Source organism: Neolamprologus multifasciatus, chromosome 18, assembly GCF_963576455.1.
Source record: "Neolamprologus multifasciatus chromosome 18, fNeoMul1.2, whole genome shotgun sequence".
Lineage (NCBI taxonomy): Eukaryota > Metazoa > Chordata > Actinopteri > Cichliformes > Cichlidae > Neolamprologus > Neolamprologus multifasciatus.
This window is the reverse complement of record NC_140456.1, coordinates 37,163,314-37,175,587: the sequence shown is the minus strand read 5'-3', so window position 1 is coordinate 37,175,587 and position 12,274 is coordinate 37,163,314. Positions and strand designations below refer to the sequence as shown.

Below are 12,274 nucleotides of genomic sequence, written 5' to 3'. Positions count from 1 at the left end.
AATGCAAATTGGTGGGGTACCATACAAACTCCACACAGAAAGGCCCTGGCCAGATTTTATGTTTGCTTCAAACTCACTTTTGTGTGCTTGATGTAGTTGTTCCACAAAATAACTGCAGAGCGTCACTAGTTCATTCAGGTTAACTGACTTCTTCTTCAATAAATTTTCAGCATCTACAAAGAAAAGACACTCAATCACAACATTTCACATGATAAATAAAATACACATGATAATACTATTTATTTTAAATTTAAATTTAAATTGGGGAAAAAAAGATTTGTTTTTGAACTCATCAAATGAGTGTAGCCGTACATACACAGAAAACAATCTTGTGTTACCATAGGCATTAATTTTCCAAGGACTTTAATCACATCTTCTCTCATCTGCAATTAAAAAACATGAAAATGTAAACATGAATTTAATAACAAACCTAAGCAACTTGCAACAGTGCTGATAGTATAGTGTTTTTATTTTATGGGTAAAGTTTGATTGTGTTTGAGAGTCGTGATGCTTAACCCTTGCTGCTCCTTTTTACTCAGGAGTCCAAACTGTAGGTCAGTTTTCAGATTTCTGATAACAAAACTTTGGATGTGAAAGCAGTTACATTAAGATCAAAGTTTGTGATAAAGGATTTAAATATTATTTAGGGCAGTTGGACATGAACTAATTTGTTCGAAGATATAAGGAAACTGACCGTTATGAAAACAGTACCAGTAAATGTACTGAAATCCCTTCTATTTTCAATAGTTCAAATGTAAAAGTTTTTTTTAAATTTTTTTTATCTCTGAAGGACCTGCTGTGTGCACTTTATTGAATGTCGTTTAAAATGTTTCTGACTTTGCTAATGAAAATATGGTAATGGTTTTTAACAATGACTTGATGCATGCTCAGTCATCCAGGTAAGAAAATCCCAAAAGGTTGATTCTGCTCATCTGGACATAGCATTTTCAGTGGGAGAAACGTTTTATCACTCATTCAAGTGACTTCTAAAGTCTCAGCTGACTGCAGGTTTTAACGACATTGTTGCACATAACCTGCTGAGCTCTGATAGGTAACTCAAGCTGGCCTGCACTGGTCTAGGTTACTTTATGTGTTACATAATTAAAACTAACCTAACATCAGAAGGGATTGTATAAGCCAAACTAAAAAGACATTAAAGCATCATCAAATAGTTTTCCTGCTGGTGACATATGTGGTTCATTATGGAACCAGATAAAACCATGGTCTCGTACGATGTTACATTTCTCTTCACTTGTGTTCCAGTCAATGAAGTTTTTGAAAGGTTGCTTTTAGATGTGACTTCTTTAGATATTTACAAGTGTGGGACCATATCCAAAGGGCTATAACAATACATAATAATCAAACTGTCTCTAACTGAAAAGCAGATATTTCAGCCAAATCTCAGAACTTCTATAAAAATTTGTCATGACCTGTTAACAGAATTTGGGGTGACAGACACAACTAATTTGAAGAGGGCTGGGGAAAGGAATTATATATAGAGACTGGTGACGAGGCCTGGGACGAAGTCTGGGAGAATGCTAAATCTCTGAGCGTCTGTAATAAAGTAAAGGCAGTCCAAATTAAAATTCTACACAGAGCTGACATATCACCTTCTCAACGCCATAAATACAATTCAGACCTTTCTCCACGGTGCCCTAAATGCAAAATAGAGGTGAGCAACCTCACGCACTCTCTGTGGTCCTGCTGGAAAATATAAGAATTTTGGTTTGTCATGAAGTGTGAACTGGATAAGATCTTTACCACTGACACTGAATGCAATCCAATATGCATTTGGATTGGCAAATGACAAGATTAGGGGGACGTTTGGAAAGCAGCTCTACGCACTATTAATGTTCTGTGCAAGGAAATATGTCCTTTTGAACTGGATCACATTCACGGCCCCATCTAGGACTCAGTGGCACTGGACGGTACTGGAATATGTGTCCCTAGATTTCCTATTATCTCATAACCGAAGTTTGTGGATTTTCTATTTACTTATTTGTATTCTTCAGCCGGGTTGTTTGTTGTTGTTTTGTTTTATCTCTTTTGTTTTGTTCTGTTCTGTTGGTTTTGTTTTGTTTAATGATGGTGTCAGTGTAAAGTTAAAAGCTCAATAAATACACTGAAGACAATAAAAAACATGTCAACTACAGATGTGCAAAGCAGCCAATATTTGTATCTGTATTTGTTGAGGGGGGAAAAGTATTTGTATTTGTATTCGAGTAAAATTCAAAATATGCTTAAAAATCCTTTTTTTTTTTTGCATTAAACTTCTAATTAACGTTATAGTGTAAGTATTCTTTAATTACATCCATTTTAATAATTATGGATATGCAGTATTAGTTGATGTTTTTCCATAAATCCAGCAATGAACATGTAACATCATTGAAAAGAAAATAACATAACAGCCATTGCCTCATCCATTGTTAACAAAATGCCATTGTGAACATTATGAACCCCCCAGCAGACGTCAATAATGCAGCGTCATGGAATAATCTCCCGATCTTCACAAAAGTTATAAACTGCCTCCCGAACCAGTTATGGTAGAAAGAAAATCTATTCAGCAAAAATAGTGATGCAGTATTTGTTCAAAATTAATATTCATTAAAAGCATGTTATTTGTGCCTTTCCGAATACCGTATTTGGGTTCAGCTCCTCCCCTACTGTCAACGTTAACGCAATAATGTGGATTAATCTGTGATCGATCAATTAACCCATTTGGAGCACAGAATGACTCAAAATCCCTGAAATGTCTTTGTCAATGCATTTTGAGCACTTTTACCAAATTGGTCCATTATGCACTCCAGGTTGGTTAAATTCGTTAATAATTTTAATTGCATTAATCGTTATGACGCGTTAATGATGAAAGCCTTAGTTAAAACTCAACTTTAAGTCAGTTGCAAAAATTCAAATCAAATTCAAATTCAAATTTTATTTGTCACATACACAGTAAGATATGCAGTGAAATGCTTAGACAACTGCTCGTGACCTAAAGAAAAAAGAAAAGGCTATGAATAAGATAGGAAATAAATATGAAAATTAAAAAGGGTAAATTTAACTTGGAAGGAATAAAATAAAATATAAAAATTAAGTTAAAAATGAGATAACTGTACAACACAAATTAGAATGAAGGGTAATTTTAACTGGGAAAGAATAAGATAAAAATGAATTAAAGTTGAAAATAAAATGTACAACAAAATACACAATACACAGTATAGAAATATATAAGAATGTATGAAGAAATATATATATATATATATATATATATATATACAGTGGGGCAAAAAAGTATTTAGTCAGCCACCAATTGTGCAAGTTCCCGCACTTAAAATGATGACAGAGGTCAGTAATTTGCACCAGAGGTACACTTCAACTGTGAGAGACAGAATGTGAAAAAAAAATCCATGAATTCACATGGTAAGATTTGTAAAGAATTTATTCGTAAATCAGGGTGGAAAATAAGTATTTGGTCACCTCAAACAAGGAAAATCCCTGGCTCTCACAGACCTGTAACGTCTTCTGTAAGAAGCTTTTCTGTCCCCCACTCGTTACCTGTATGAATGGCACCTGTTTGACCTCATCATCTGTATAAAAGACACCTGTCCACAGCCTCAACCAGTCAGACTCCAAACTCCGCCATGGCCAAGACCAAAGAGCTTTCGAAGGACACCAGGAAAAGAATTGTAGACCTGCACCAGACTGGGAAGAGTGAATCTACAATAGGCAAGCAGCTTGGTGTGAAAAAATCAACTGTGGGAGCAATCATCAGAAAATGGAAGACATACAAGACCACTGATAATCTCCCTTGATCTGGGGCTCCACGCAAGATCTCATCCCGTGGGGTCAAAATGATCATGAGAACTGTGAGCAAAGATCCCAGAACCACACGGGGGGACCTGGTGAATGACCTGCAGAGAGCTGGGACCAAAGTAACAAAGGTCACCATCAGTAACACACTACAACGGCAGGGAATCAAATCCCGCAGTGCCAGACGTGTTCCGCTGCTGAAGCCAGTGCATGTCCAGGCCCGTCTGAAGTTTGCCAGAGAGCACATGGATGATACAGCAGAGGATTGGGAGAATGTCATGTGGTCAGATGAAACCAAAGTAGAACTTTTTGGTATAAACTCAACTCGTCGTGTTTGGAGGAAGAAGAATACTGAGTTGCATCCCAAGAACACCATACCTACTGTGAAGCATGGGGGTGGAAACATCATGCTATGGGGCTGTTTTTCTGCCAAGGGGACAGGACGACTGATCCGTGTTAAGGACAGAATGAATGGGGCCAAGTATCGTGAGATTTTGAGCCAAAACCTCCTTCCATCAGTGAGAACTTTGAAGATGAAACGAGGCTGGGTCTTCCAACATGACAATGATCCAAAACACACCGCCCGGGCAACAAAGGAGTGGCTCCGTAAGAAGCATTTGAAAGTCCTGGAGTGGCCTAGCCAGTCTCCAGACCTCAACCCCATAGAAAATCTGTGGCGGGAGTTGAAAGTCCGTGTTGCTTGGCGACAGCCCCAAAACATCACTGCTCTTGAGAAGATCTGCATGGAGGAATGGGCCAAAATACCAGCTACTGTGTGTGCAAACCTGGTAAAGACCTATAGTAAACGTTTGACCTCTGTTATTGCCAACAAAGGTTATGTTACAAAGTATTGAGTTGTATTTTTGTTATTGACCAAATACTTATTTTCCACCCTGATTTACGAATAAATTCTTTACAAATCCTACCATGTGAATTCATGGATTTTTTTTTCACATTCTGTCTCTCACAGTTGAAGTGTACCTCTGGTGCAAATTACTGACCTCTGTCATCATTTTAAGTGGGGGAACTTGCACAATTGGTGGCTGACTAAATACTTTTTTGCCCCACTGTATATATATATATATATATATATATATATACAATAACAGCAGCTGTACAAGTATTAACTGGAAATGAGGAATATAATGTCCAGTGTTGTACAATCCACATTATTTAGTGTCTTGTGCAGTGCAAATATGCTTATAGTGATTTAAGTGATGAAATGAAAACAATGTCCAGAATGTCCAGTGTGTGTGTAAGAACTATATGTGTGGGTCAGTACTGTGTGGTGGTGTGACTGAGAGACCATATCGCCTGCAGAAAGAAGCTCCTCCTCAGTCTCTCTGTGTTGGTCTTCAGGGAGCGGAATCGCTTTCCTGACCTCAACAGAGAGAACAGTCTGTTGTTGGGATGGCTGAGGTCCTTCACAATCTTCCTGGCCTTGGTCCAGCACCGCCTGCTGTAGATTGAGTGCAGGTCAGGGAGCTCGGAGCGGATGGTGCGCTCAGCTGATCGCACAACCCTCTGTAGAGCTCGTCTGTCCTGCATGGTGCTGTTCCCGAACCAGGTTGAGATGTTTCCCGTCAGGATGCGCTCTATGGTGCAGGAGTAAAAGTTCCTGAGCACCTTGGAGGGCAGTTGGAAGTCTCTCAAGCGTCTGAGGTGGTAGAGACGCTGACGGTCCTTTTTCACCACGGTGTTGATGTGACAGGACCATAACAGGTCCTGCGTGATGTGAACTCCGAGGTATTTGAAGCTGTCCACTCTCTCCACTAGGCACTCGTTGATGACGGGGGTCTGGTAGTTCCTCTCCTGCTTAGTGCTGAAGTCCACTATCAACTCCTTTGTCTTACTGACGTTTAGAAGGAGGTTGTTCCTCTGGCACCAGTTCTCCAGATTCCTAATCTCCTTCAGGTAGGCTGTCTCGTTGTTGTCAGAGATCAGGCCCACCACGACGGTGTCATCAGCAAACTTGATGATGGTGGTGGAGCTGGTAGTGGCCACACAGTCATATGTGTGTACAAAGAGTACAGCAAGGGGCTCAGAACACACCCCTGGGGGGCTCCAGTGCTGAGAGTGATGGAGGCTGAGACATGTCCATCCTTACTGCCTGTGGTCTGCCAGTTAGGAAGTTGGAGATCCACTGACACATAGATGAGCTGAGTCCCAGGTGCTCCAGCTTGCTGGTGAGTGTGGAGGGAATTATGGTATTAAATGCAGAGCTGTAGTCTATGAAGAGCATTTTAACATAATTCCCCCTTCTAGTGTCCAAGTGAGTAAGTGATGTGTGGAGGAGATGAGAGATCGTCTGTGGAACGATTTGGACGGTAAGCGAACTGTAGTGGGTCCAGTGTGTCTGGTAGTGAAGAAATGATGAAGTCTCTGACCAGGCGTTCAAAGCACTTCATCACTACTGAGGTGAGGGCTACAGGGCGGTAGTCATTGAGAGAAGCAGGGTGGGGTTTCTTTGGGACAGGAACAATGATGGACTCTTTGAAGCATGTGGGGATCACCGACTGAGATAAAGAGATGTTGAATATCTCAGTGAACACAGGAGCTAGCTGGTATGCGCAGTCTCTGAGGATACGACCTGGGATGCCGTCTGGTCCTGCTGCTTTCCTGGTGTTCACTCTCTTGAAGGCTCTCCTTACTTCATGCTCGGAGATGACGAGCACGTTTCCGGTGTTGGCAGTATCTTCCTGTCTGCAGCCGTTAGCGCTGCTAGCACTAGCATCGTTGGAGTCCTTAGATGCAGCCTCGAAGCGAGCATAGAAAGTGTTCAGCTCGTCTGCCAGAGTCACGGCCACATTCGTCATACCGGTTGTTGGTGCTTTATAATCCATTATTGTCCTTAGTCCCTGCCACAGGCTCCTAGAGTCACTCCGTTGGAGTTGTGACTCTAGTTTCCTCCCGTAGCGCTGCTTCGCCTCTTTCACCACCTTCCGCACGTTATATGACGCGGCTTTGTACGGGTCCATGTCCCCCGTCGTGAGTCCCGTGTTGTAGGCAGCGGTGCGGGATCTCAGAGCGTTGCAGATGGTTTTATCCACCCACGGCTTCTGGTTGGGAAACGTTGTGATAGTCTTTGTCTCCACGGTATCATCCGCTAGTTTCCCGATGAATCCCACAACCGCTTCCGTAAACACGTTGACATCATCATCGGAGCTGTTTCTGAACATGCCCCAGTCTGCGTCGTCGAGTGCGTCCTGTAACGCGGCCACCGATTGATCCGTCCAGCGCGCAACCTTCCTCTGAACCGGAACTTCCTGTTTCAGCCTTTGTTTGTGTTTTGGCATGAGGAAGATGGCGGCATGATCGGATTTGCCAAACGGAGGGCGAGATTGTGCCTTGTAGCCGTCCTTGACCGTAGTGTATCAGTGGTCCAGTGTCCTTTCACCTCTGGTGGGGCAGGTGATATGTTGATAAAAGTTCGGCGCTGCGCGTTTGAGGTTGGCACTATTAAAGTCCCCCATTACAATAAGCGCGGCGTCCCGGTGTTGTGTCTGGTGCTGTGTGAGTGCCTCATGCAGCTCGCATAAGGCAGTGACCGTGTCCGCTTGTGGTGGAATATAAACGGCACTTATAATGACCGATGTAAACTCTCGAGGTAGATAAAAAGGACGACACATGATGGACAGTAGTTCCAGATTTGGTGTGCATGAGCGTGTGAGAGGAACAACGTTCGCACTGTTGCACCAATTGTTGTTCACCATTAAACACACGCCGCCTCCCCTTGACTTCCCCGAGTCCCGTGTCCTATCCATGCGGTGAACCGAGAAGAACTCGGCCGGCTGGATGGCGTGGTCCGGCACCGCTGGGTTCAGCCATGTCTCGGTGAAGCAGAGGAGATTGCAGTCCCAAATGTCTCTCTGGAACTTTATCCTGGCCCTGAGGTCATCAAGCTTGTTCTCCGGTGACTGGACGTTGGCGAGCAGGATGCTAGGCAGAGGTGTGCGGTGTGCACGAGCTCTCAGCCTGTTCCTGACACCGGCTCGTTTCCCTCGAGGCCGCCGCTTCGCGTCGCGTCCTTTGTTCCCCCTCAAGATCTCACTCGGCCAGCTCGGATCCGGAGTTAAAAACTTCGAATTGTGAGTACATTGTATACCAATAGAAACAAGAGTGTCACTATCATACCTAATGTACCCAATGGTGATGATTTTGCCGATTTAGAAACGCTGAAAACTAACTTAAAAAACAAAAACAAAGAAAAGGTGGTCGGAGCAGTCGTGACGGCAGCCGACCTCACCGGCGCCATCTTTCTATTCTATTTATTGACTTATTCTACAGTGACAAATCAAGACAATGAGACTTAGCATGATGAGAATTGGAAAAGAAAAAATGTAAATCAAAGATAAAATTGAATGTTTTTAATATGTATGATATATCAGTTATATAATATATGTTTTATGTTATTTCCATTTGTTTCTGCGTCCTGATTGGTTATAGACCATTGTCAATAAATCTCATGCCGTGTCTCCTGTACAGTACAGAATGCGTTAAGCTTGTCAAATTTACATAAATCTTTGATCAATAGCAGTGTGACTCTGAAGTGCTGTACTGTATTGTAACACGATATTTTAATGCTTTTCAGCATCAGCACCAACCTGTTTCACCACGGTTGGTGTACACACTCGGCTGCAGCACTCCCGCTGCCAGCCGCACACATCAACCACAACAACAACACTCCCACTCAGGACCCAGTACAACTTATGCAGCGACGTGATGAGCCAATGCAGCTCCGGTGCAAAATTTCCTACTGCAGCCGTGCCACATGTATGTTTGTTTTCTACACAACGAATAAAAAAATGTCGTCAAAACGTTTTGCACCATCAAAGGCAACCGTAGGTGTCTTTGGTTTCATTCTGTAATACTGGACTTTGTTTTTTCTACGAAGGCTTGAACTTTGAGAGTGTTTAAACAAGAGAGAAAATTGTGAAAATGTTCATGCCTGTCAGAGAAAAGTGTATAAAGCGTGTAGTGAGGGGTTTTACAGCCTTAAGCATCTATAATAATTGTAAAATATAAAGTGTACTACTTCACGGATTTCAGCTATGGCGGGTTATTTTTGGAATGTAACCGCCACGATAAACGAGGGACCACTGCATTACAGTTGTGTCCTTAAACCTGTAGGTGACTAACTTTGGAAACATATGGGTAATTTTTGAGTGTATCCCCCGAAAGTGGTTGACATTACTGCTGTTTGGAAAATAAACCAGTAAGAGCAGAGTTTTGTTTCCTTTTTAATTCTAAGTGTGAAAAAGGTGAAAACATTACAGCTGGATCACCAAAGCATCAGTAATATAGGCCAGCATTTAATTATTGTCCATCAACAAAGCAGGACTTGGCAAGTTAAACAGTTCCTAGTGAGTCACACTTTTTCTAGTTTAGGTAAGGACTTTAATTAGGTTCTCCTACAAAATCTGCGACATTGTCAGGAATACTAGAAGAACTTGATTCAGTGGATATATTATACTGCAGCACTGTTTAACAGCCCTGAACAGCAGAAGAACGTGATGTCTGCACTAAGTGAAACAGGTCTTATCTCCAAACCAACCCTTCCCAGCCTGGAAGACGACAAGAGGCCGTGAATACAGGCAGTGAATGCACCCTGAACTTACAAATTTAGATTGATATGTTTCTTTGCAAGCAAGAATATAGATTACAGAATACAACATTTTAAAAAGCGATAAAATAGAAATAGTCTTTAAGATCTTGTGAGATGTGGACTTTCCTACCCTCATTCCACTCTCGTCATCATCTGAGGGACCTGCAAGATAAAAAGCAGAATGACAGATAATGTGACTGCTCAGGATACTACTAGTCTTTTGTGTTTAGCTAGCAAATTCACCTTAACATTCTGATAAAACAAAAATGTGCCACAGAGACCCTCAATTCCATCTCTTGCGCTTGGCCCTGGCTTATCGAAGAATTAAGGAAGCGGAACTGGCTGTTCAAACCCCCACAAGGCTGCCCGCTGGGATTGAGACAATGGGACGAGGCGTGAGTTTCTCAAAATGGGCTCATTGAGTCAGCATGGATAAGATCTTGGAGAAGCTTACGGCTGCCGTGAATACTCAGAATAAGATCACTGAGTGCAAATTGGATTACATCTTGGGAGAAGCTCACTGTGGTCGTGAGTTCTCAGAAATCGGCTCTTTGAGCACAAGAATGACAACATTTGATAACATCATGGAGAAGTTCGCGGCTCTCCAATGGGAGATTGAGAGACCAGTGTGTTAGAACTGCTTTGAACTTCATATGAGTTGTTTGCACTAAAGTAAAAACCACCATCACTTCATGCGGATACCCCTTTGGCGCCAGCTGCGGTCTCAAGGCTGGAGCTGAACAACAACACCCTGATAATGACTGTGTTTAGACTGTTCTTCACCACCTGGGTTGGCTGAAAGACTGTTTACTTAGCCTGGAAGGGCGAAGGACACTGTCTCAGCTGTACTCTGGACACACACACACGCACACAGACATATACACATGCAGATATACACTCATCCCCCCTCCAAATGCCTTCAACGCTTATTCCCTTCCGATGCTGATGGTGGATCAAGGAGACCAGCGCATAGGCTGCAGGCCCTGATGTATTGTCTACATTGGCTCTCTCTGGTCTCTCACCCTTTACCCACCCCTGTTGCTTGTCATGTGTTTCTTTGGTGTATTAAGAGTTTTTTCATTTGCAGAGGTGTTTTTTTCTGTTCTCAAACTGATCTCCCTGTTGGAGCTCAGTCTGGGGGGAGTAATTTTTTTCTCCTTATCTTTCCTCATGTGGTGCATTTTCCATTGTTATACCTCTCTGACCTGTCTTCCCCATGTGATGTTTTGTGTTATGTATGTATGGTCGGAGGGTAAGATGGCGCAGCCATTGCGTGTAATAGGTTGGCAGCCTTAACATGAAATTTCCCCTTGTGGGACTAATAAAGGTATATCAATCAATCAATCTCAGTAGTACTAACATTTGTAATTCAGCAGCACAATAAGAAACGAACATCCTGAGGTTCTCGTTTAACCATCAAGGACACATAAAAACAAATAACAAGTTCTTCGATTAAACTGGAGGAAAACCAGCAGGGCACAAAATCAATGACCAGGTTTGTATATAAACAGAGCGTTCATGTCAACCTCAACCAGTCTTTCAGATGACTGCCCCACGCTGAGCCTATTTCTGCAGGAGGTTCCTTTCCACTGTGACCAAGTGCAGTAACACACAAGGTTTTATGATTGTTTGGTTTTTTCTCCATATTATATTATCTCCATATATTTACCTTACAATATAAAATGCCTTGAGGCGACTGATGTTGTGATTTGAGATTAATAACTTTAAACAATTATATATTTGCACAATTCTTATATGATTCATAGTGTCAAACAACATACTTGGAATCTTGTGTTTTTTTTAGATGTCAGTAAAAACATAATAAACTTGATCGACCAATGTGTCCAAACCTTTGCATCAGCACTCAAATTAAAAAAAACAAAAACAATAACAACAATTCAGATTTTCCAGCACAAAGACACAATATGTACAACTATAAATCAGATTGCTTCCACATAATCATGTAAATATATTTTAGAGCTAATCAGGCAAGACTGTCTTACTTTTGTTGGAGTTTTCCTTGTTCCTATTTACTGCAACTTTTTGAAGAAAGAAAAAGAAAACACAGGATCAATGTCTTTTTAATAATCAATGTTTGGTTAATAATCAGTGTTTGGTTAATAGCAACATCATTCGTGGATCAATGACATGTTACTTTAAATTACCTTTGTGAGATTCCAAAGGTGGGATCTGAGGTTTGATTTCAGGCTGTCCTCCACCTTCTGCTATTGTGATGTTTTTGGGGTCCATCTCATCTGCTCCTTGTCTTTACAAAGGGTTCATATGGAAGTATAGAAAACACATTATTAGGTTCTATAGAGATATGACAGTGAAACACATTGTACTTGTAGAAGAAAATGTCTAGAAATGTCTCTTTGGTGGATTATGGTCCTACCTATTCACCCTGGCAATAAATCTTATACAATTGGAAACTGTTTATTTCCATTAAATGGTGCCACATCTGTAAGGAAAATGCTTTTTCCCCTGTTAGGGTTTCCCATGGTCCTGGGTGAGGGACTAGACAAGGAGTGATTCAAAAACCACTATGAGTCGAAGATCTCGGGAACACCATGTGGCATAGGGTTACTGGGGCCTAGCCCTGGGAGCCTGGGGCGCCTAAACGAGGGGGCATGTAATCAGTGTGCACTGGGAATGTCTGGCAGAGGCCTCGGTCTGCGAAATCTTCAACTCTCACCTCCGGCAGCCTTGGCAGCATTCTGAGGGAGGTCTTGAATCCGAATAAACCATGGTCAGCATCTCCATTGCTAAAGCTGCTCCACTGAGCTGTGGCCACAAGGTGGTTGGTCTTGGTGGTAACCCCCAAAACCAGACAGTGGAACCTGCGGTCCAGAGAGCCATCAG

At 42.0% G+C, this 12,274-nt stretch overlaps 1 protein-coding gene across 1 annotated transcript in view; it reads right to left on the bottom strand.

Annotated features, from left to right (window-relative positions):
* The window catches only part of LOC146498600 (uncharacterized), a 41,945-nt gene that overhangs the window by 15,758 nt on the left and 13,913 nt on the right, over positions 1 to 12,274 (bottom strand). The window contains exons 2-6 of the mRNA XM_085141360.1: positions 11,578 to 11,678; positions 11,416 to 11,451; positions 9,543 to 9,574; positions 317 to 383; positions 78 to 173 (exon numbers count right to left, since the gene is read on the bottom strand). Coding sequence (XP_084997486.1) covers positions 78 to 173; positions 317 to 383; positions 9,543 to 9,574; positions 11,416 to 11,451; positions 11,578 to 11,662 — 316 coding nt within the window. The 5' untranslated portion in view covers positions 11,663 to 11,678. The remainder of the gene's footprint in view (positions 1 to 77; positions 174 to 316; positions 384 to 9,542; positions 9,575 to 11,415; positions 11,452 to 11,577; positions 11,679 to 12,274) is intronic.